The 27,091-nt window shown below is 33.0% G+C and overlaps 1 protein-coding gene across 15 annotated transcripts in view; it reads right to left on the bottom strand.

Moving 5' to 3' along the window:
- Window positions 1-27,091, bottom strand: part of LOC145276902 (uncharacterized) — a 296,930-nt gene that overhangs the window by 142,228 nt on the left and 127,611 nt on the right. For all 15 annotated transcript variants that reach the window (XM_080128348.1, XM_080128358.1, XM_080128349.1 and 12 more), the window contains exons 4-7: window positions 7,519-7,635; window positions 3,710-3,811; window positions 2,193-2,449; window positions 1,086-1,343 (exon numbers count right to left, since the gene is read on the bottom strand). In XM_080128348.1, the coding sequence (XP_079984474.1) occupies window positions 1,086-1,343; window positions 2,193-2,449; window positions 3,710-3,811; window positions 7,519-7,635 (734 nt within the window). The remainder of the gene's footprint in view (window positions 1-1,085; window positions 1,344-2,192; window positions 2,450-3,709; window positions 3,812-7,518; window positions 7,636-27,091) is intronic.

The raw sequence follows: 27,091 nt of genomic DNA, 5'->3' as shown, positions 1-27,091 counted from the left end.
ATCTCATCCCTGATGCAATTCTTTATCTGTATAAAAGCCAAGTACGTCCAAGGATGAAGTACTGTTGCCACATTTGGGTAGGAGCTGCTAAAAATAGCCTATCCTGCCTTGACAGAGTACAAAATAGACTTCGTGGCCTAGTGGATGATGCCCTTTTCTCTTCCCTGCAACCTCTCCCCCACAGGAGAGACGTTGCGAGCCTGTCTTTGTTTTATTGTTACTACCATGGCAGGTGCTCGTCTGAACTCAAATCTCTGGTCCCCGCTCGCCAATCTTTCACGATAAACACCAGTCTAGCTGAAACCACTGTCAAAAATTTTCCCCACTCCTTATCTGTGCCAAAATCAAAATGTAGATTCCATGAACAAAGCTTCTTTCTTAGAAGTGCATGCCTCTGGAACTCTGTTCCGGTTGCCTGTTTCCCACCTGACTACAGCCTGGATGTCTTCAAGTCCAATGTGAACAAATCCCTGGTGAACCGCTTCCTTAAGTAAAACACTTTATCAGATCTCCAAAACTACCATACTGTAAACACAATAACCCTTATCCCTGAATGGCTTCTGGGCCTTGATAAGTGGTGACTACCTTTAAAAAAAAAAAATAAATAAATAAATAAAAATAAAAAAAAATGGGGTGAATTAATCAGGACTATTAAAGGGAATGAGGATGATCTGATGAAAAGCATTTAGCTTCATTAAATTTTAAAGTTTTGATATGCATATTGACTTAGCTCAGATGGTAAAGAATAATGCTGGAAAGCTATATGTTTTGTTTACAATTTTAACTGATGGCACCAAAGTTATTTTTTTTTAAACTTTTGAAATCACTACTATATATATTGGATACAATATAATAATCAATAGAGAATTTGCTCTATAATAATAAATATGGAATCTGTATGAATTAAAATATCATATTTAAGCATATTTTACAACCGGGCAATGCCAGGTAGCATCCTAGTGTATACACACACACACATGTATAGTTGTAGGTGTAAGTGTATACATACATAGCTAGCCATTCTCTTTTTTATCTTTTCTTGTCTCCAGAAAATTAAAAGCAAAATGATAAAAATAATGACATACCTCAAGCAAACTGTCACCAACTAATGCCATTAATAATTTTTGTCCATGTTTGGAAATGACACGACAAGCATTTTCTGCTTGAAAAAGAGAAGTAAAATCAAACATGGCTACATCATCCTGTCCATAATGGTTCATTGCATAGTCCAGGTGTGGAAGTTGGTGATTGGTGGAAAAATCGGCTGCTTCTCTCGCATAATTCAATAAAGCCTCTTGGTCAACATTGGAACGGGACAAGAGGGTATCAGTATCAGCATAATCCTGACAAATAATTAGGAAAACATTTATACCTTTATGTAATGATTACACAAATAATTTTGCAATAAAGTTTGTTTTTTTTTTTTCAAGAACATTACTGATGTATATAAATCATATGATAAAATGATTTCTAATTTTGAATTTATCGACATACAAGAACATATTTCTAGTCATATTGTTGAGCAGCTAAATGTTTTTAAAGTTAAGTGTACATATGATGTGGAACAAGTTAGATAGTAAATGGTGGAAATGATCTAGGAGTTAACTGTGTCTCCTTATGAAGTCTAGCTGGTTGGTTAGTTTAATTATGTGACATAGTAAAGATTTTAAGTTGGATTTCAGTTGCTGCAAACATTTGAGTTGAGTTAGAGGTAAAGATAAAATCATGGTGAATAAGAATGCTTTGACTGCCTCTAGGAATTGTTCAGCACGGAGCAAATTAAGAAATGAATACCCACAGTTAAAATGAATAAAATATATTTCAAAATACAATTGTGCTTGTCTGAGCTATAATTTATTAAAAATGTACAATACTAAAAATCAGAATGATTTGGATTCTAGTCATCTTTACAAAATATAGTTGTATATAGTATTCAGTCCTTGAAAGCATCTCAATAAATGTCTGCACATTTTTATGCAGTTGAATATAAGTTAAATGTATTAAAACTAGTGTTGGAACAATTAATCAGAAACAGAAAAATCAGAACTTTTCTGGGTATTGGAATTGGTATCGATTTTGAGAAGTTGCTTTTTATGCTATTTTAATATCTTGATCATATTAAAAGATAGTGATGTAAAAATCAATAGCAAAAAAACAAGTGAAAAATAGAAACAAAAAAGCTAAAAACCTACCTGTTTTAAAACCCTTTTTTCTAAAAGACTTTGTTTTTTAGCTGTCATTACAAAATAGTGAGTTGCATCTTTGTAGTATACAATGTTTTCTAAATCAATGCCAGTATTTTCTCTAAGTTGATGAAAGAACTTTTGATTATAGATGAATGCAACTCCGCTGATTTCTTCCACTCGGGCTTCAGCTTCTGTATTGCGATTGATGAAATTTGCAGTCACAGCAATGGCAAGCTTGCCTCGGAATTCCTTCCTTTGGAATCCTGTGAGGATAGCAAACATATGTAAGACAGCAAGTTTTTGAAAGAAATAATAGATTTAATGTTGAGCAGTATAAAACTTCTAAATAACAAAGTGGACTCTTTTCTTGTCTTCCGTGACATTTATGAAATTAAGTTGTGAGGAGAATCAATTTTCAACAAAACAATTATGTTTGACAATTAGAAATAGTGAATTAACAATTCACAACTTGAGTCATGGAGTGGAGTTTGAACAAATTCACTGCTTTAGGAGTTGGTAAAAATTGGTCAACTGACTAAAAAATATTTTTTAAATTTTTGTTTCTTATTTAAAATTCAACAATTAAGAATATGAAAATAGTGAAAAATTAATATTTTATGATTTTTAGCGATTTTAATAGTAAAATTATACAGTTGATTTTAATATTGGTAATTCATATCGAGTTGCCTCCTATATAAAATAAAATATATAAAATAGTGGATAAAAAATAGCATCTTGCTTTGTAATAAAATTTGATTTTCTTAGTTAAAATAATTGATTAATTAATGTGATTTTTGGAATATGACATCTTTGTTCTGTGATGGGTACATACATTGTAAAGATGTGTCTGTATTTTTTCTATTTTAAATTAAAACGAATTCTAAATAAAAATCAATTTTTTTTATGAAGAAAATGAAAAATTATCCAAATAAAATTTGTGCCATTAAGTAGTGATCATCTTTTTTAATAAATATGATCACTAACTAATGCCAAAGATTTTGATATGTTTTTATTTTTAGTCATTTTATTTTTTTTCCTATACCATTTATTATTAAAAAAACGGTTAGGGGAAATATGAGTAACACTTGAAAAGGGTATGATGATGCATTATTTTACTCGCCTTCAGGACAGGGTTAGAGATAAGGTCAATTTTTAATGTCAATAAAACCCAATTCTTCAAAAAGGAGCACTTTAAATTAGGGCAAAAATTAAAATGGTCTCAGTCTGTAAGGATTTCTCTTTCACTCAGGAACGGCAGAAAAGATGATGTCATAGCAGATATTACACTTTGCTTCTAGCAAAAGGCCAAAAGAATTAGAGTCATCAAAATCAAAAGGAACATGGGTTTGAAAAGTATGTTAATAACAATTTCTCATCTAAAAAGAAGAATCAGTCAATTTCCAGCAGTTGTTTAAAAATCATTTTTTTTTTCATTATAAGTTTTAACCATATTGGCTTTTACACAAGTTTAAATATACAAGTACAATAATAAAAAGAAAAATGAAAATCATATTTTTCTTTACCTTTAAGTGTGTTTCTCTTCCCATCAGCACCAATGATAACATCAAACTGATACTCAGATACAGGATGATCTTCTGGAGAAATTGATGCACGCCAACCAATTTCTTTAAAAATTAAAAAATTGACATTAAAAGAAAAAAAAAAATCTAAATATTTGTACAATATATTTATTTCAGAATGTATAAATCTTATTTAACTAAAATGTATTCTCAAGCTGGGGCCTCACCACTGGATATAGTTTAAGGTCATATCCACGACCCTGAAAAATGGTTTGGTTGGTTGGTTGTTTTTGTTTTACGGCATATCAACCCTTTTCGGGTTATTTAATGCCGAATCCAAAGATTTTGAAGAAATTTGTTTTTAATAGAATATATTTGTTGTTTTCACGTCAGTTTCTATTCAACCCATAGTTGGGACCCTAACAGGTACTACCACTCCAGGTCAGAGTGGACCTGGGAGCAATGGTAATTAAAGGGTGGCTCCACATTCCCCAAAGCCCACAAGCTGGGGCCTCACCACTGGATATAGTTTAAGGTCATATCCAGGACCCCCATTGAGGGACTTTTACCCTCTGCAGGGGGGAAGTCGGCATATTCTAATGCCCCACCGACAGGGCCGCCTGAAAAATGGATGTGACTACATGTTCACCTATTTTGACATGTGAGACTATTGTGAGTAACCATTTGTGAGATCTTAATGTATTATTTTTTAATGTTAGAATACCCTCTGAATTATAGCTTAGCAAAAAAAAAAATTATTTTTGAAAACAGATGACCACACATGAAGTTCTCACATGCTGAAGTAGGTAACTACACCTTTTACACCTCTTTTTCAAAAGGTAATAAATTCTGACTCTGAAAAGTTGAATCCCTCAAACTTATACAATATATGGTATTCCAAGTCTGCTTTTGGAAACACTTGACAGAAAGCCTGAATTTTAGCAATTATTGTTTAGCTTCTTTCTTGTCTTGAAAAATCTCAAAGTGTGTTTCCGGTGGGAAATTTTTTCTTGATTAAATTTGTTGAACATTTTTAGGATATTCCATGTACCAATTTTCAAGTTTTTAAGATATTGCATTTCTGAGATACTGCTAGTCAAAAATGGCTTTAAATTCTTGAAAAAAAATCTGAAAATGATATAAGTTCCTATTCTTATGAAATTCAAAATTCTATAAAAACTGTATCTGACATTTTAATAAATACTAATAATTAAAAATATTTATCTTAAACTTTGACCTCTCATGAGTGGATCACATTTAGCTGAAATTTTTCTAAGGGTAACATGACTACAGAATCTGCATCATCAGCCAACATAACTGAAAGTTAGAATTATGCAGGAAACCATCAGAATCTGACACAGTCATTTTTTTGTCACCTTCCAAGATGATATATAAAAAAACTGATTTCCCTGCACAATTTTTATTGACTTAAACCACAAAAATCCAAACATTTTAAAGTCACCTGATTGACGGGAAACAGCTATCTATATAACATTAGTTATTTGTGTTTTGAACTTAATTTTTATACAGCAAAAATTATGAAAACTATATTACAATATTTGTTATTAATAAATGTCCTAAGTGATAATAAAAATGGAATAAACCCCAGTTAAATAAAAAAAAAAAAAAATATGACTAATTTCATTTGATAACTTCAAAGAAATGGTACAATAACAGATTATGTGTGACCAAAAAAATGTCCATGTGTCATCCAGTTTAGTTTAGAATCAAAGCATTATAAATGATTTGGTTTTCTGTTTTAATGATTATTTAAGACTGAAACAAAACATTTATTGTATAACTGTAACAGCATTTCCCCAGGATGGGTTCAGCTAGTTCCAAATGAATTCACCACATTTCACATGAAGGTGGTTCACCCCCGCTGAGTCATTGGCATACTTCAGCCATTCCCATTTCCAACCTATTTGCAAAATTCTATGAGTGGATGAGCAACAAATACAATATTTTTCACCAAAAATTGTTCATCTGTCAAAAACTTACTTTTATTGTTGAATTTCATTTTAATTATTAAAATTATTTTTGATTAGTATAATGAGAAAAAAAAAAAGCTGCACATTTGCCAGACGTTTAAAAAAATTATTTTTCATCCCAAACAAGGCATATTGCGACTTGGAATGTAAGGGAGGGGGGGGGGGCTACTATTTCGAATTGTGTTTAGCAGACGACCGTGGGGAGTTGAGCAGTAATATGTTTGTTCACATTACATTTAAATGTCTGCAGGCTAGTACAGTCATGGAAGCAAAAAACAGAGAAGGAATTCCAAAGTCTAGCAGTTCAATGGAAAAAATATTAGAATAGAAGGCTTTGCAGCATCAAGAGATCTTAACAATGAAGGTGAAGAGGTGGGATTTTTTTGCTAGGCAAATTAGCCAGGTGTATGTATATTGAGGTGCCATGTGCTATGAGTTCATCATTAAAATACTTGTAAAACAAGCACAGGGCTGCAACATTGCTGCAATGGGACAGAGATTCGAGCTTGGCTGACAGTGCAAGACCTATTAGATTTGAGACTCTTTTTTGGACCCTGTCTAAGAGGGAAAAATTAGTGGTAGATGTACCAGTCTTCAATGTATTTGTTCCAAGGAAGTTTGAAAGATGGGCTCTCAGGTAAAGTTTTATTTGTCATGGCAATCGTTGAAGTATTTTTTTTTGTAGTTGTTAAAGGAAAGAAGCTTAGTTTTAGTAACATTAAATATTACCAACCATTTATCAACTGAAGGTCATTTTCTGGGGTTTCTACCACTGCTTTGGATATGTGTACATTCGTTTTTCCCTCATATCCATTATAGAGTGTGGTATCATCAGCAAATGTACCCATCTCAGACACAATTTTATCAGAGAGATCATTTATGAATATCAAGAATAATAAAAGTCACTGAGGCACACCTTTATTAATATCATGCTATTTAGACAAACAGCTATCGACGACAACCTGGATTTTTTCTCTTATTTAGAAAGGATCTGATTATGTTGAGTATTCATCCAGAAATACTACACAATTTAATTTTCATGAAAAGTCCTTCATGCCACACCTTGTCAAAGGCTTTAGATATATCAAGGATTAAAGCAGCTTCCTCTACTTTATTCAGTGTATGGTATGTGTGTTCAAAGATGACAGTTAAAATATCCACAGTAGAACAAACTTGCTTAAATCTTTACTGTTAGTCAGAAAGAAACTTAGCATTTACAAGATGGTGAACTAGTGCTTGATTAAGGACCCAAGGATTTTAGTGAAGAGCATGAACAGAGGACTGATGGGGGTAATCATTGAATGGGTCAGTTCTTTTGCTAGAATTTTTGAATACTAGTACAATGGAGGTAATTTTCCATCTATCAGAGAAACAAAGCTTGGCTAGGCATTTATTGAAAAGGTTAGAGAAGACAGGCGTTAGCTCAGCTCAGTATTTTTTAATTAGTATTAAAAAAACATTTAAAATATACTGATGATTTTGACATTAGATTTAGAAATGTGGCTGTTCGATTGTCGAACATTACACTTAAAGTTTGATCTCTGCAATGGCCTAACTCCATTTATTTGATTTATTATCAACGGCCTAACTCCATTTATGTGATTTCATTTCATGCTATACAATTGAAAGAAAACAAATCTAAGTAATGAGTCTAATTTATTTATAGAAATTCAAAAGGAAAATAATTTTGAAAGATTCAAGGTAAAAAAAGTTTGTTTTCATTCTGTCAGAAGTCTAACATGTTTATCTGTAATTAAGGAAGTTCTTTGTTTTAAAATACAAAACACACACAAAAAACACTTGATAATAATTGGTACTTACTTTCTTTACTTTGGTCCTCTGGTGGTTCAATAAGATCTTTAAATGTAACATTGTTGTGGACTTCAACACCAAATATCAGGGCAGCTTTTAAAAGAATACACTGTAGTTGACGAATACCTGAAAATAGATATCGCTGTCATTTATTTTTACCATGAAAATGCATACCCCTTCCCTGGAAAGATCTTTATTTTCATCAATTTATTTTTTATGAGGAAGCAAAGGGATCTGAATAAATATATAATTTTAACAAATACATTTGTTCTAAAATTAAACTGGAAATGAAATTTTTCAAAGACTTTCATTTTTTAAAACTATATTGAGTGACTAATATGTTAAAATATTATGTTCCATAACTACTACAATGATGTTACTTGTGGTTTCAAAACATTCTGGTCATTAGCGTAATGATATTAACAGTTTAAATTTATCAGTTGTTAAGATGAGTTTTCATGAGTGTACATAATATTTGACCACCATGATTTCTAACAATTGGATATGATTTTTATCTTCCACCCTGAGCTGATATGAAATAAGATGCAAGAAACTGAATAGGTGAAACAATGGACAGAATGATATTAACTATTGCCAATGTGGAAAGAAAGAAAAGCAATCAATTGTTTGAAAAATTCTTTATGAAATATATTGTAAATAAGTTTAGTTAACAAATAATTATAATACAATTTTTTAAATTATAAAAGGGAAAATACTAATTGTACTAATAGTTTTGAATAATTACATAGATTGGCATTAATTATCTCCTCTACTTATATATAAAACATATATATAAAAGCCACTTTATGTATGTGTGTGTGTTCCTTATGAGCTATGAAAAAGCTGAGCCAATTTTTTTATACATTTTACACAAATGTACTTTATGTTTCTGGGAGTGTTCTTAGATACTTTTTATATTGGAATGCTTCCAATAAGTATCAAAAATCAATAATCGAAAAAATCTGATCACAGAAGGAACAACCTGATTTGGACCAAAACATCACAATTGCATTTGAGAAGTTTTAACATCGCACAAGCAGAAGGGCCCTTGACATATAAAATCAAAAGTAGGTTCTTTGATAAGACAGGAGCAAATTCGAAATGAATGTTTCCGTTTAGAACATAATTGACCCATGATATTTGACTTTTGCATTTTAAATTTTAATTCAAACCATTATATGAAAACAATTTTATAAAATCAACAGTAAATTCTATACAGTTGCATTGTGAACAATGTATTGTGAACTAAGTCGCAATGGGGAGGCATGTGATGCTTTCACCCAAAGCACCATGGTGAGTCCCTGACTAGAGCTGGCAATCAATTGATTTGATTGAAAAATGGGCACTTTCACAGATTTCGATGACAATAAAAAATTATTGGAAATGTGGAACATTCCTTGATCTGTATTCAATCCCGAGCAACGTTGGGTCTCCTGCAAGTGTATATTTATTTATATTTCCATAATTTTTTCTAGTAGACACATACAGGGTGGAACGATAAAAGTGTTGCTCTAAAGAAAACAACACAACAGCTTTATTTTAAAATCAATTCAGGTAACTGGATTATGTAGTAGAGCTGACATTTTTTCAATATAGCCACCTTCAGCCTCAATCACCACCTCAATACTTGTCTGGAACTGGGAGCATGCCTTTTCTACAAGCGCCGGCGGGAGCTCAGCAAATACTCAGCAGATGGTGACAATCAGGCTGACCTTAGTGTTGTGGGAGGTCATGTTGGTGATGTTCTCGATGTATGACCAAACAGAATGTCCAGTGGGTTCAGATCGGGGGAGGAGTGAGGGGTCAGTAAGAGAAGGGTACAAAGTTGTAGCACTCTTTCTGAAGCCAAGCCCAGGTCTCTTTGGACTTATGGGCTGGCACTAAGCTGTGCTGCCACATTCATGATGTACCAGCAGCCACCTGATTGCGCCAGGGATCACTTCACTCTTCAGCACTTTGGTGATGACTACTTTCAAGCAGACTTTGAACATGTGAAGTGGCATGATGTGACCCACACTTAAAGCCACACCAAAGACCATAACCGTGGCCGCAAACTTTGTTTTCATCAACCTACGCACGTTCTTGTTATACATGGCAATCCAGGGATGCATTTTGAGGGTGCTGGCAATGGCCGTGTTGTCATAACTTGGATCGGTAGAGAGCATGAGTTGTACGGCGGCATATTTCTGATCTCACTCGTTGAACAGTGTGTCACTTTCAGACATGATAGAAGGCTCCTATTGGTCTTGTGATTTGTACATAACTAGCCAACTAGTAGATGTTCTGCAATAAAAAAAAAATAGAAAACCACTTTCCTTCAAACAGAAATGGAATCATGTCATCTTTTCTATGGCAACAATTTTATCGTTCCACTCTGTCTAAAGAAAACTTGCCTGTCATTTTCCTACTTACAATTAGATCAATTGCAACTCATTTTTTTCTCAAACTAAGCAATTTTTTTCCTTAAAAATATAAACAAGGGTGAGAATAAATAGAAACACCTTAAAATTTTTTAAAAAATTATTTTAATATGAAGTAAGACAACCTTTGTCAGAATTATAGATTAAATTCTATGATGTACAAATTTGAATTGTTTCCAAAGAAATTTGTATCTATTCTTCAGTTAAAGATGTCTCCAGTTCATGTAGTAATAATGATGGAAGATATTGACTTCACTTGTTTTTCTAAAATGCACCATAAATATTAAGATCTAGGGACTATGTTGATCAGATAAGATTCTCAATAAGGGCATTTCAAATGGAATGTTTGTATGTCATTGGCATGAAATCTTTGGTATGCAAAAATCCAATATGTGAATATTGTATTTCCCCCAGTAATTAAGCATGTCTTGAATGATGTTTTTTTTTTCTCTAGAATTTGATTTAACATAATTTAAATCAGTATTATTAAGTAATAATAGCTCTACCTTATGGATTACTTTTATTTACAGATTTGGATTAAAGGCAAACTTCTAAATGATTTTGAATTAAATTGTTCAATTACATATATAAATCATATACCCTGTATAAAGTTGAAGAACAATTATTACTTGATATCTAATACCTATTGTTAATCTGTGACAAAATTTGAGGTATCTAAATTTTCATGGATAGCTTCCACCTCCTTTTACCCCATTTTTTGCATTTCCAAACTCTGTAATCTTGATGATAGCAGGCATAACTTGAATACTGTAGAGTTTTCTCTACTTGTAGGGAGAATCAAATTGAAAGAAGAGAAAAGAAATGATAGTATAACAATCTTCCCTAGGGAGTGTAACTAACTGTGATTTTCTCTACTTAACAACTTAAATCAGTAACAGATCCAGATCTTACTGATTGACAAGACAAGTAGCATAAAGAAGCTAAATATTGGTTACGTTTTGATGTCTTGTATTTTGTTCTAGAAACATCCAATGTCCTAGATCTTTGAAGCAATTGCCTTACTAAGTAGAAAGCAAAAATAGAATGGCTGTCATCAAATTTCTTTTGTCATTATTCAGAGTAACATATGTACCATTTTGTCCATTGAGAGCCTTTTTTGTCCATAGTTATGCAGGAGAAGATGAAACTGACAGTTTCTTGAATTTTCTCTCTCATCACATCAAACTATAAAGATGATTTACAATTTTGTAACCATGATATAACGATATAAAGAAAGAAATATATATGAACAATAAAATTGTAATCCTAAAAGGAATGAAAATAGCAGGAAATCAAAAACTAATAAAGTAATTTTTTATGAAATAAAGCAGTTGGGGAGAGGGTAAGTAAAACTTAAAAGATAATCAATTCTTGTCAAAAAAAAAATTTTAAAAAAAGAAAGAAAAAGAAAGAAAGGAAAAGGTCACTGTTGAAAAGGACATTGGAAATTATGGCATGACATTCAACATAAATGATATGTGACATATATAAGATAATATATAAAACAGTTCTTTGGTAATTTTTGGATGAATAACGCACATAGTAAGAGAAATGTTCTTTTCCTTTTCTCGGAAAAAATAAATGAACCAGATTTTTCTATTTAAAAATTAAATTTTGCGGCTATTTTGTTACTTTAATTTTGAGGGACATTATGAGCATCTGACATTACAGGCTTTAAATAAAGACTAGATGACCGGTTGGGTCAATGTTGATAGATTGCAATTTTGACATTTAGTGTCCCGAGCTGTTTGTGAGGATAAATTAATTATTTTAAAAAGGTACACTTTTGATAGTTTATGAAAGATTAGATTTGGAGAAAATGTATAACTATTTTACAAAACATTTTTATTTAATATATTTCTTTTACATATTTCACAATATTAACAAATTCTTTCCAACATTGTAACAGAATCAATAGACAAAACTCCTCCAAAAGAGACAAAGTACATCCAATTTTCACGTCAAAGGATTTCAAAATACATTATGATGTCATTATGTTCCCTTTCTTCTCCTCTCTCTTTTAATTATTTGTATCATTCAATTTCTCTTTAGATTCCTATAATTCATTCTTTATTTACACCCTACCTCCCACCATCTTAAAACATTCATTTACAGATGAGGTGTGCAAGGTGAGAGGATTATAAGTTAACAAATAATATTTATGACAATTTAATATTTTAAGATTGCACGTTTAAGCTTAGATATCAGATTATATATACATATACACACACACACATATATATATATATATATATATATATATATATATATATATATGTGTGTGTGTGTGTGTGTGTGTGTTTTAATATTGAAACAGGGTTATTTATGCCATTTTAACGTTCGTTTTTTAAATATTTTTCCATCATGTTTGCTGTTCCCCCCCCCCCCCGGATTTAAAAAAAAAAAAGTTATATTTAAACAGGGTTATTCTTTATTTTTCATTTTGTTTTGATTTACACACACACACACACACACACACACACACACACACACACACACACACACACCACACCCGGGCAACACCAGGTATCCCCACTAGTATTTTTATATGCAACAAATTGGCTAATTAAAATAAACATGATCTGAAAAATAAAATAAAATAAAACAAGCATACAATTTAAGATTATAAAGTTAAATTGAGTCTATTATAAGATGTATATACAGAGACATGGTATTTTTTCAGACCTAACTGACAAAAATGTAGTTTTTATTAATATTTCAACTTACAATTAATAAAAATGAATGTTAACTTAATTCACAATTATCTGCCATTAAAAAATATTGGCATTAATAGATTTTTAGATTAGAATATGGAATGTAACTATGAAATAGCTTTGAAATTATGAATTCAACATGAATGAAAATAATAGATGATAATTTCTATGTTAAAAAGTAGTTTTACTCAATTTCAATTTGACCATATAGATTTAAAAATGTATATATTGAGAATGGATATGGCTAATTTGAAAAAAAAATACATATCTATTTGCTTTTTATAGCATTTCTGTATATGTGTGCATTCGAAAATTATCTTTATTTGGCGAAGCAGAACATTAGGTGATTCAAAATATTATGGCACTGGTGTAAGGTGAGAACTTTGAGTTAACCAAAAAATGTTCCGGTTACCAAACTGGACTTCCTGTTTTAGTTAAAGAAGCAATAAGTAAGCAAATTAGCATGTAAGAAAATATGTAAAACTTTGTAAACACATTTTTGTGTTTTTTAATATATTTTACAGAAGTAAGAAATATGTATGTTTCTTTTTTTCTTTTTTTTTTTTTAAACAGAAAACAATGTTTTGAATTTGTTTTTATAGCATTATAAAAATATATTACTTTACTAAATATTTATTCATTTCTTTATATCTTTTAGTAAAATAGAGTGACACTTTTGTACACATTTTTTAAATATATTTTATTGAAGTAAAAAGTACATAAAATGCTTTATTTTTTTTTTTTTTTGAAACATAGAATACAATGTTTATTTCAATGGTTAGAATCTGTTTTTAGTATTATAAAAATATATTACTTTATTGATTTTTTTAGAAAAATAAATTTTCTTTTTGCATTAAATAAATATATTTTTGAACAAAAAAACAAACTTTACCAAACATAATACTCACGAATTTCATGTAAAATATAGCCAAAGTAATTTATTTTAACTCTGTGATGCCAGAGAAACTCCTGTAGTACCTTCCAAAATTTTCAGCACTAGTTCCTTGCATCGCTCAGAATCTGCTTTTGCAATTGTTTCATGAGCCTGCATGCAATGCAAGGAAATAGTACCAAAATATTAGAAATTACCTGCAGGAGTTCCTCTTACATCACAGAGTTTAAAAAACATAAAATCCGCATGTATTATGTTTGTTAAAGTAATATATTTTTATAATACTAAAAACCATTGAAAAAAAGAAAAAAGTTGTACTCAATTTTCAATAAATACATAAAATTTATCTATGCTTTCATTTCTGTACAATATATTTACAAGAAATAAAAATGTGTACACATATGTCACGCTAATTTCCTTATTTATTATAAACAAGAAGTCCAGTTTGGCAAGCGGAATATTCTTAGATCGGTACGAGGTTTTCACCTGACACTGATCTGTGTCGTCTCATCTTTTGAATTATCCTTTAACATTCAGAGTGAGAAATAAATTTCATATATAAATTTAAGGATAATCACCCAATCGCTAACCAATATTTGTTATAATTTTTTTTTATACTTTATTTTTTCATTTTTTAAATTTTATTTTAAAAAGAAAACATTTATTTAATTATTTTTTACTATTATAAATTTTTAATTTAAAAAATTATGTTATACAACGATTTTGATTTTTAAGTTGTAAAAGAACTACTTTTGTTTCTCTAAGAAATACACTTAAAAAAAAACAATACCATAAACAGGAATCTAGCTGGCCTCCTGTCAATAACTTAACCCTACAGACAACAGGCGGAACCCTACAGACAACAGTCGGATTATAGTTAAAGCTACTTTTTGAGACTCTTCAAAACATTTACAACATGTTATTAGAATTTAATAGAGACTAATAAGCTAATCTTTTGTTTTTTTCCTTGAAGTTACTGGAGCCCCTCGAGGATACTAGTTGAGGAGATAAAAATGAAATGAATGGTAATGTGTTCCACAGGTGATGAGCGCCTGCAAGAATTTCTAACCATTGAAATTTCACATGATGCTAGGCATATGGATAGAGAAAGGAAAATTTTTTTTTTTTTTTTATTATGGTGATAAGATGAGATTTTGCTATGAATGTCTGACAAGAAGGACCCAAAGACTGGAGCTCAGTCAAGCACTATAACAATATAAAATAATAATAAAGTAAAGAAAGGCTAGAAACTTTTTCTGTTGTAGACTTGACCGTTTCTCGCTAAAACTCAACAACTACCAAATAAATTATATATATATATATATATATATATATATATATATATATATATAGAGAGAGAGAGAGAGAGAGAGAGAGAGACAGACAGACAGACAGACAGACAGACAGAAACAGACAGACAGACAGACAGACAGAAAGAGATATCCTTGCTATCAAGAGAGAGACAGAGATATCCTTGCTATCAAAACAAAATTTAGCTCACTATAAAAAAAGAGAAGGGATTAAAAAGAGAAGGAGAAGGAGTAAGAGCAATGTTAAGATTTCTTTAGTATTCTTTAAATTTATTGCAAAATAACGATTTCAGCTAGTTTTGGAGAATCACAAGTTCTGTTTTTTTCCATAAATTGAAAATCAATTTAATTTCAAAAAGAAACATGATAAATAATACAAGTAATTCAATGAAAAAATTAATGAATTTGCATGAGAAAAATAGGCATTTGAATGACATACATCTGCAAACATTTGTCATAGTTTAATAATAGCCAGCTGCACTATCTTCATCAAAATGATATTCAGTTTAAGCTTTGTTTTACATGGTGGCATATTCAAAAACTGACCTCCAAATGAACCCATTTTTGAATAAAATCTTTATTCCTCTTTCTCTCAAATGCATTCTTCTCACTTTCTCCCATGTTTTCTTGTGAACTGAACCTGTTACCTCAATTGTTTCATATCTATTATTCTAAGAATTCTCATCATTCTCATAGCATTTCTCTCTACGAAACGCATGTTCCCAACCCTCACTAGTCAGAGTTTACTACTATCACACTGTGTACACATGCCTAATACATTCTTCCCTTAGTCAACAACTGCTGATTAGTAATGACAAAATTTCCCTGAAATTACTCCAGTCATATCTAACTCTTGCCATTACACTAACACTTGCTCCATCATGTGCTTCAATGGAGGGTCAGCCACAAATGAACAGATAAGAGAGAAGCTTAGCAAAATTGTTAAATACTGAGATTTAATGGAACCATGAAAATCTAAAAGTTGTAGAAGCAGTATCTGATCCTTCATGCTATAAGAATTGAGAAAGAAATGGTATTGGAAGTAATGACCAAGTTAAGGAAAGGTAAGGCTGGAAGACCTTCAGACATTGTTCACATAATGTTTAAGGCTGTGAATGAAACAGGCATTGAGATGATCACAGATTTGATAAATCAGATCGTAAAAGAAGAGGTTATCACAAAATACTGAGAACTTTGTACAGTCATGAATTGTTACATGAGTAAAGAGGAAGCACTGGATAGTGGTAATTACAGAGGCTTAGCTTTTTTTTTTTTCTAACGTATATAAATGTAGGTAAAGAAAAAGCGAATGTTTATCTTGTTCTAAAAGCTGTGCTAAATATATGTAAGGGACATATGAGAAGCACAGGTTGGGAACCTCAGATTTAACATTGGCTCTCAGGTCTAATTTGGACTTTTATTGGTAAATTATGGTAAAAAAGTAAACCTTTTAGAGTTCATTTACTCCTATCTTTTTATCAAACCTTTTCGAAATTTGTTTTTGTACTTGATTGCTAAATGTCTTTATAACACCTCAGAAAGTTACAATTGAGTAAAATACTTGAGAAAATTTTTTAAATTATTAACCTTGTTGAAATAATGTTTGTATACTTTCAGTTTGAAATTCTTTAAATTTAATGCTTAATTTAAACTGTTTGGGTTTTCTTGTGTGTGTGTATCTTTTTTTAAGCAAACATAAAAAAATCACATTAATAACCCTGCGTAAATGTTAAAACATTCCCCAAAGAAAAAAAGTACAATCCGAAGACTGGGAGCGAACATTCAATCTGTAGCTTATGAAGCAAACGGTCTTATCCGTTCTTCCATGTAGACGGCTGAATAAAATATGGTTTATGCTTTTTGAAAGGATTCAACGAAGACGGCTATATGCACATGCATGGTTGGCGAAAGGAACAATAGCCTCGCTGAATGGGTTATTTTCAATGATGAAAATAAGCAAACACAGTGTAAATAACGAACCTTCCCACAAGAAGACACGTAAACTCTGTTAGAAAGAGATTCGGCAGAAGTTCATGTGAATTCTATAAGTATAATTTTATTTTTATTAACTTTCAGAAAAAAGAAAAGTATATCTATAAACAAACCGCAAAAGAAAATCTTTTTATGACTTTTATCGTCGGGGTTCAGTTTTCAGTTATAACGTTCCTATTACATAGACGTATGTATGCCAGAGATTAGTTCATATTTTAATCTCATAAGTTTTGACAATCAATCCAACAATATTTTTTAATAATTCAAATGAGTAAAGGAAAAAAGCTTGGACAGTTTAGAAAGAATAAACGGTATTTTCAGCAACTGTAAACATTAAATGATCTATGTAAATGTGTAGAGATCGAGCAACCATCTTAAATGAAGGGCTTTTTGTTTTGTAGGATCCGGAATGATAGAATTTTAAGGAGAATAGAAGGTTTGTTACTGGGGATAAATTATTATTTTCGAATATTGAATTGTAATGGTAGTGATATTTGTAAGAGTGTTTAATCCAGTTAATAAGGGTGTCAGGTCAAAATAGTTGTAATGGTTATATATTTATATGGTCCTGTCTGGGAGAGTGGGAGGACTTGCCAGGGAGAAGGGGAAATATGAACTACTTCATCTATAGATCTGGGCAATAGTGATGATGCCTCTCCTAGGATGCAATGTAGGATCTAATTATAAGGAACTTTTTTATAAGAAATAACTGTTTATGGTATGATGTAGTGTAGTTAGATAAGACAGAGATCGAAGGTTTAGACATAATAAATTTGTATGTGGCATCTGATAATGAAAACAATTTGACGTAGAGAGGAAAAACTGCACCTCCTTCATTATATACAAGAAGACTAGAAGAAGATAATGTTGGAAATGTGTGAATATTTCATATTTTAAAATGCAAATTGAGTGGATAAAGGATCTGCTTTTTTTTCCAGGAGTAAGAGCAGCTCCTTTTTTTTTTTAAAGTCGGAGCATAAAGGGGAACCACATCAAATTTTAAAGAAGAAATGGGAACTACTCCCAGACTAGTGGAGCGGATAAAGCCGTGTGTGTGTGTGTGTGTGTGTGTGTGTGTGTGTGTGATTAAGATTTTCTTTTCATGAGGCATCATTATTTGAGAATTTACTTTGTTTGAAATTTGGAAACGTGATGCAGAGCTAAGAATGGAGAAACTCTCCTTCGTTCTAAATATTTAAATATTACCACACTTCTTTTATGCATTCTGCCAAGAGGGAAGCCACACCCAAACTAGTGGGAAATAAAACCCACAATGGGTCACAGCCAGAACTGCCTATTCATAATTTTTGGTTATTTAAAGAGATGAGACATAAATGTGTTTATTATTATTAATACTTTTGTAACATTCCAACTATTGGTCACACATTGAGGATTGGTTATTACATAATGTTAGTCCTACACCCACATACATAATATAAGAAAAATTATTTGAGATGATAGTAAAACTTTTCTAAAAAATTATTTAAAAAATAAAATTTCTTCAAACAACAAATATTGACGCATTGTTTGTTGACTTTATAAAAAAAAAAAAAAAAAAGAAAGAAACAGTGGACTTCAAAAAGTTCACTTATTTTATGTATTTTTACATTTTCATATTTTGCTAATGACTGGTTTGGTTGAATTGTTTTGATAGCATATCAACTCCTTTTCAGTTATGTAATGCCAAAATGCAATGCCATTTGTCAATGATTAATTCTGCATGATTAGTTAAACATAAGTCACTATAGTACTTGTAGTTCTGGGGAAACTGGGTTCATACCTTTCAACAATATTATTATCACAATAGATCCAATAGAATTTGAACTTGGCATAGCTAATTCTACAGTTTCCGACAGTATTCTTTAGGCCAATCACATACTCTTGCAAATGACAGATGACATGTGCTAGATTAGTAGAGTATCATACTCCATAAGTCCCGGGCCTAACTGATAAAACAACTTTTAAGCAAAATGTTTCTCTAACAATTCAATACTTTTTCCATAAAACGATTTGTCAAAATACACCTCAATTTCTGATATCAATTTTCCATTGAAGCCAAATTGTTTGAAGTCTTCAAACAGCTGATGGTCATTGGGGTCAGATGTTGAGAACAGGTTGGGTTTGGAAGCAATTTGAAAAGCAATTCATATAGTTTTACTATCAGCATGATTGACTTGTAACACACGGTGCATTGTCTTAATAAAAGAAGACTTTTTTTCTTCTTCATTTGTGTCATTTTTTAATAATTACCAATATAAAACAATGTTTTATCAACACAACAAATTCAGATCTTTTTTATTGTTTTGAAAAATTCCAACAGTAGCTTGACTTAAATAACTGCAATTTGTTATTTAATGATTCAACTGGTTTCAAATTTCGACACATGATATTTGAAGGTTAGTATTTTATCAAAAAATCATACGGATTTTTTATTAGTGGTGCCATCTAAGGACTTAATGAGTGATGTTTTATCAGATATCACTGTCATCACAGACTGCACCATCTTTGCACTCAAGAAAGAATATCTTGTTTACAAAGATTTAGAAGAGTATTTTCATAAAGATTTGGTTCACTTATTACTTCAAACGAACACATCATCTATAATATAAAAGGCAAAAGCAGCACGCGTGTTGTTGTATGTCCAGCAAAGGCTGGGGGGGGGGGTTACTATGTTTTACAACTTTTTATATACTCCCTGGATTATAATATCTCTGATTTACAGAAGGAGGTTGTGTCTATCTTTTATTCAAGTGACTTTTACAAAATTCGCGCTATTTCTTCCTCTCGGGTGTTTGTTTGGCTTTTTCGTATAAAAGTGAAACTAAATCGAAAAAAACCTCATTCGCTAACCTTTGCGGCCAACATGTCTTGAAAGGCAATCAGCTTTGATCACTGTGGGGATTACCCATCATATCAAACAATTGCTATTCATTAAGATACTGCCAGAGCCCCCCCCCCTTTTAGAAAGCTTAATTGGCTTACAGCCAGACTTAAGTCTGATCGCCTGTGTGAACTCATTCACTTAACTTTCACTTTCTGCATGTCAACTTTTTGATTGCTAAATTAGAACGATTTTCAATCCTTTCCCTTCCTGGCCAAGCGGTAAAATGTCACATTTTCTTTTACTTTCTTTCCCACTTTTCGTCAAGGCTTCGGGTTCGAGCCTGCCTACCTACTACATTTTTTTTTTTTCTCAACACACACCTCCAAACATCCGAGCAACGCTGGGCACCCCCGCTAGTCTCTAATAAATCCAACAAAAGATTAATTGGAGTTGCAATTCTATCATCTGTTCAAGAATCATTGTTCACAGCCAATTCTTCCAAATGTAGAAATCACTCTTTTCATAGATCTATCACTTATGGTTTTCAGTCAATCAAGAACAGTGAAACACATGACATACTAAATAATATATTATTGAACATGAACCTTTATGTAAGGTTAACATACCTGGTATGTATAATATAAATCTCAATCGTCGGCTTGTGTGAATGTATGTATGTATGTATGATGTATGTTTGTATGTCTGCCAAAAACTTTTGACAGACGCGACGGATCCTGACAAGATTGGTATTGTTTTGACGACAAATATCGAAAAATTGACCAAAAATATTAATTCCTTCACCCTCAACTGGGCAGTTTTTTACAAAGAGGGGGAGGGGTCAATTTTTGCATCACTATTTTCGCAAGTCATTGAATCGGTTCGATTAATTACACTTAATTTCAACATTCCAAACTTCCAGTTAGGGGATAGAGACATCGGCTAAGATGTCACATTTTTTTTTCTCCTTCGCATTACCGGTTTGAGCCAGCCTGCCTATTAACACTTTTTTTTTTTAAACACCTCTGCCTACTGTTGTTTTGATCCCCCTCCCGCTACTACCACTTATTTACACCCCCCCAGTTCCTTACCACACCACCTACACACAACTGCCCCCCCCCCACTGTTGTTTTGACCCTCCTTCCGGGTCCTTACTACACCACCTAAAAAACCGAGCAACTCCGACTAGTCATAAGTCATTCCATGCTGAATCTAGAAATTGTCCCATTTCTTTGTATTTCTTACAGTTGCTTTAAAGTCCTCTTATGATGATTAAAGCAAATATATACCATTTGAATAAATGTGTTAATTTATTAATTTCTTTTTTGTGTTATTAAGATTAAAATTGCCATAGTCTTGCCTTGAAATGCACGATATGTCTGTTGCTAGTCTAATCCAACACTACTGGTTACCCTAAAGGTTCAGAGTCACATTGTTAGTGATGTTGTGAGTCTATGATCACATACCAGCTTCTGATCTAGTTACTAGCTACAAAAACGTGTTCTCTCTCTTTTTTTATTTAATGGTAGATCTCCCACCCCAAATTGACTTATATATTTTCTTGTCAGCAGTTAATTTTGAAATAACTCAACCAACCTCAAAATATATGTGTCATTTAAAATGCTATACTTAACCTTCTAACAAACATGTTCAACAAAACAAAAGTTGAGGCAACTGGTACAATGAGCAAATGATCACAACCTGTGCAGTGAAAGCACACAGAACGCATTCATAAACACAATCTTGACATATTGGAGAAATGTGACATAGTTTTGTTTGCAGATATGACATTATAATAAAAGATCAGTTATTTGAAAAGTAAGACAACAATGAAATGCACAATTTTGTAGTGTTAGGTTTATGGTAACTACAATATTACATCAAGAACATTGTTATACTAACACAGTAGAAATACCGAATTTCTGTAAATACATTTGTTTGCCAACATCTGTTTTAATATCACAAGAAAAACAATATTAGATATGATAGTATTAATCAATATGAAATGATTTAATCAAATTAATACTCACTAACTATTTTTTTTTAATTTCATGTTAAAACTATTTTCTTTTTCTTCCACTTAATCTATAAAATAAATGTGGTTTCTCTGTCTGTCCAAAGATGCAATTGTAAACAAAGATCTATATGAAACTCAAACAAATTTCAGAGTAAAACTTCAGGAGGAATGCAATGATGGTATTAGGATTTAAAATATTATTGTGGTTTGTATTCATGCCGAACACCAATAATAGTAAGGGCAAGGCTTTACTTTAGTTTATTTTTAACATCAAACTAATGCAATATGATCAGGTATGAAAGAATGTATTTCTGGCAATTTCTTTATAAACACGACATCAAATTTTATGGTAAAGTAATTTACAATGTGTAAGAGATTTTTTTAAATTTTAGTTGCATATACCTGACATTGCCTGGGTGTAAGAGAAAAAAATAACCCATTCGTTTATGAAGAAACTGAAATTCATTTTATTGACTTGAATTTTTTTTTTTACACAGTGATCACAACTTATCAAGGCCCGGAAGCCACTCAGGGATAAGGGTTATTGCAAGTACATTACGTTAGTGTGGAGATTTGATGAAGTGTTTACTTAAGGGGGCGGTTCATTAGGAATTTGTTAACGTTGGACTTGAACACATCCAATTTGTAGTCCAGTGGGAAGCAGGCAAACGGAACAGAGTTCCACAGGCGTGCAGTTCTAAGAAAGAAGCTTTGTTCATGGAATCCGCGTTTTGATTTAGGCACAGATATAGAGTGGGGGAATTTTTCACAGTGGATTCAGCTAGACGGGTGTTTTTCGTGAAAGATTGGCGAGGGAGGACCAGAGATTGAAGTTCAGACGAGCACCTGCCATGGAAATAACGATAAAACAAGGATAGGCTCGCAACGTCTCTTCTGTGGGAGAGAGGTTGCAGGGTAGAGAAAAGGGCATCTCCCACTAAGCCACGAAGTCTATTTTGTACTCTGTCAAGGCAGGATAGGCTGTTTTTAGCAGCTCCTGCCCAGATATGGCAACAGTATTCCATCCTTGGACGTACTTGGCTTTTATATAGATAGAGAATTGCATTAGTAGTAAGATATCTTCTGGAGCGGTAGAAGGATCCCACCATCTTTCCAGCGACCTTGGCAACAGACTTGATGTACGTGTTCCATTTCAGATCAGGAGTAAAGGCCAAACCCAGAAGCTTGTCAAAAAACGGGGCCTCACCCAGACGAGAGCCATCCATCACAATTGATGCCAGATGGGGATCAGAACGTCGATGATGTAAGGATAGGAGTTTGGTTTTAGATGCATTAAAGGTAACCAGCCACATTTTCCCCCACTGAACCACGCGCTCGAGATCGGAGGAGAGAGAATCAGAGAGAACTTTGTCATTTACAGTCTTTGATGTGTTGCCGTAGATGGTCGTGTCATCAGCATAGATGCCACCGAATGATTTAAGTATGTGTTTAGGGAGGTCATTGATGTAGATCAGGAAGAGAGTTGGGCCCAGGATTGACCCCTGAGGGACTCCAGCATTTATATTGCAGGCCTCCGATTTTTGTCCATCTACCACTACTCTTATGAGCCTATCGGAGAGAAATGATTTAATGATTGAGAAAACATTTCCAGTTATACCGTAGCTGGAAATCTTGTGAAGTAGACCCTTATGCCATACCTTGTCAAAGGCCTTTGATATGTCAAGAGCAATTGCCCTAGAAAGGAAGCCTTTGTCAAGAGATTCACTAATCCTGTGGGATATAACCGTCAGCACATCTGTGGTAGATCTTGCAGAGCGGAAACCATATTGTGAAACCACTAAGAAGGTTATTCCTGCTGAGGTGGTTGACTATTTCTCTATTTAATATGGATTCCAGCAACTTACTCATAACACACAGGAGACTTATTGGTCTGTACTGAGAGGGAGATGACTTATCACCTGAATTCTTAAATACAGGGCAAACTGATGAGGTCTTCCAGGGAGTCGGAAAGCACTTCTCCTTAAGGCAGCGCTTAGTTTCGTAAGTATGGGAGCAAGTTCTGGTTGAAGCTTTTTTAACACTTTAATTGGGATGCCATCAGGGTCAATTGCTTTACTGGAATCTAGGTTCTTGATTAGCTTGCCGACCTCATGCACGGATATTTGTATGTTACCTAGCTTGTTCTGTGTTATAGGAGGAAATATGGGGAGTTGATGGCCTTCGTCGCATAGGGTAGAATTAGCTGCAAAGTTCTTTGCAAATAGTTTGGCCTTGTCTGACGCTGACGAGATGACCTCTGGTCCATTGATAATGGTTGGGATAGAACGCACACTTCTGTTCAGGATCCTATTTGTTATTTGCCAAAACTGGTGGGAACCAAGCCGCTGATTAGCTACCTTGGATTTAACAGACTGGGCATATAGCTCTCTTGCATTTTTTATTACTCTTTTACAGTGGTTGCTGGCAGTCCTGAAAGCAGCTTTAGTCTCAGTGCATCTATTACGTTGGTAGCTATGGAAAAAGTGATTTCTGTGCGCGATAGCAGCAGCACATTCTGGGGAGAACCATGGCTGGCTGTTAGGTTTTTGTTGGAATTTTTTAGATGGTATGAATTGGTCTATGCCTACAATTAACCATTCGGTCAGATCTGATACTATAGAGGACACTTCCTCTTTAAACATGGAGTGCAGAGGTAAATCAGATATGAATGTACGGAAGCTATCCCAGTCAGCCATAGAGTATCGGTATACAGTACGGTGGAGGGGTACGTCTGGGGGCTTCTTACATTTCCTTTTTATCTTAACTGATACGACGGAGTGGTCGGAGGATCCTAGAGGAGAATGAACGGAACATGAACATAGCTCAGGGGAAGTTGAGAGAAAAAGGTCTAGGAGGCTTGCATATTGACCGGGTGTATCGGGCACACGGGTGGGTTCACGAACAATCTGAGTGAGGTCATAAGCAATGACAAAATCATGACAAAACCTCCCCTCATCATCTGTCTTATTTGAATGGGTCAGCCATTCCACGTTATGGACGTTGAAGTCACCACAGATGTGGATGTTAGCCGAGGGATGTGCAGACACTATGTGGTCTATTTTCTCAGATATGCTCTTAAAGATAGTAACTCCGCTGTTGTGGGGCCGATAGAGCGCAAATATAAATGCAGTGGTGTTAGCAAGTGCAACCATGAAGCACATATAGGGTAAATTAGGATCTTCTCTAGAGATATCCCTGCCACACGGGAAGCCATCCTTAATGTAGGCACATATTCCATGCCCATGGCGATCTTGGGGGTCAGATTTAGCTGTTAAATTAGAGTATCCGTTAATTATGAACTCATCTAGGGAAGTGGTCGGTCTATTCCAGTTTCTTCTTAGAAATAATATGTTCGGTTTCGTCTCCTGTAATTGGGTTTCAACCTCTGGAACGTTGGAATGTAGACCCCTGATGTTGGAGAAGGAGACCTGGTAGTAGGGGTCTACGTTGGAAGATGGGGTTCTAGGTTTAATCGAGTTTTTATTCTGGAGATATTTCATGTTGAGGTTTTGGGATTTGTGGAATAGGTCGGCATACTTGGTTAGAGCAGTACAGAGAGGGAAAGTAAGAGAGAAAAAGACAGGAAATTTTTTTTTTTATTTGTAGCACACGAAAAGGTAAAGCCGTAACAATTACCCACTAGTATGGCATCGAGAGGCCCCACCAGAGACTACTGCATGGTCCAGATCCACTCACCAAATGGCAATACAGCAGTCCCAGTACTTTGCACCTGCTGATAGGACAGCCTCCTTAGTGGTTAATCCAAGGTTCGGGTCCCTGACTATCAGGCGGATAACATCAGCCCAGACAAAACGTTTACCTCCAGCACCCTTACTAGTGACATGGCCACAAGGACAGACAGAGACAGAAAAATTTCCGACATCTCAGACTACTGGTCACCAAGTATTACCGACCTTTAAGCAGCTTTTTCTTCGCCCTTTGTCAGAAAAATCACTCATTGAATGAGGACTGAGGGACAAAAAAGGAGAAGCGAGAGTTACTGGAGCTGCTGATAACACATCCACTGTATTATCTAAAAAAAAAAGGGGGGGGGAGGGGAATGGGTACAAGTGACGTATTTATATCTAAGTAGTAAGTCCGGTGCTAAGTTAACAATTCAGGACACTTGATGATAATCTCCCCTCCTATATTAATGGGTGGAAGTTTGTCGTTATCTATCGAGTTTGAATCATTAGAGTTTCACCTTATAATTAATTAAAATCCAATAATTAATTATTATCAATTTGTAAAGTCGGCTTAATATTAATTTACATTCGAGTTTAGATAATTATTCAAGGTTTTACTTTAGGAGGCTCGTTTTCATAGGTAACTTTTTCTTTGCTAATGGCACTGTATTATATTTCATTATGAAATTATTTTGTGATAATATTTTTTATGTTTGTTTCAGTACTCAACTTTAATTGAAACAAATAATTAGTGTTGGGAGGATTAATCGGGAATCAAAACTTTTTTTAGGTATCGGAAAAAAAATGAAATGTTTTTTATTAGTAGTTGTTTATTTACAACACAAGGCTGAGAGCGGCCACAGAATGGATGATAAATCTCATTTACAGATTTAACATTGATTAGCAGAGTTTAACTTATTTTATTTATTGATCATTTATTGAGAGATAACTTGCCTTTTCCCTTTGTCAACTTTTCGCACTTATTCACTAAATGTTAGATACCCACCATCCGAGGAAGTTCACTTGATTATTAAAAGGCTAAATGCTCTGGATGGGTTTTTTTAAAATTTCCTGACGCTCATCTTTGGATGCAAGTGAAAAATATAGATGAAAAGCTCCAATGAGTTTATCAAAATCTTGAATGATACAGAAAGGGATTCGTCCATGGAAAACTCCTACATTTTTACTATGTAGGAAAACTGGTTCATTATTGAATAAATATTGATTGAAAACACATTTTATGACCGTTCTTGAAGGATATATTGTTTTTAAAAATGACTACACTCCTATAATATTTAAAAATATTTTTATTTTTTTACAGTTCTTTTAAAAAATCGGTTTTCTAAGTGTTCGTTTTCTACTTAGCTGGCAAAGTTTTTAGTAGTTTAACTTATTTTCAGTGTTTATTCAGTTAAAAAAAAAGAGACTTCAGACCGCATACTTTTTAAATATTTATACTTATTTACTGTTGTTTTAATAAGAGCAAAATCGATTTTTCTACCTAGTTGGCTAAGTTGTTTGTGGTTTAACTTATTTTAAAGCGTTTATTCAGTAACAAAAAATAAGTAGCGTCGAGTGTTACGTGAGAACAAGAAATAATGTTCGACATGAAGGATCACATCTGAGGAGTCGTGATAATCGCTCAAAAATAGAAAATTAAAGAAAATACTGAGGGAGATTTAGTTTAATTTTCGATAAGTTGAACTATTCAAATTTAATACGGTCAATGA

This window comes from Euprymna scolopes, chromosome 5 (genome assembly GCF_053919585.1).
Source record: "Euprymna scolopes isolate OS-2025 chromosome 5, ASM5391958v1, whole genome shotgun sequence".
Lineage (NCBI taxonomy): Eukaryota > Metazoa > Mollusca > Cephalopoda > Sepiida > Sepiolidae > Euprymna > Euprymna scolopes.
The sequence above is the reverse complement of the archived record's forward strand: the minus strand, read 5'-3'. Positions and strand labels throughout refer to the sequence as shown.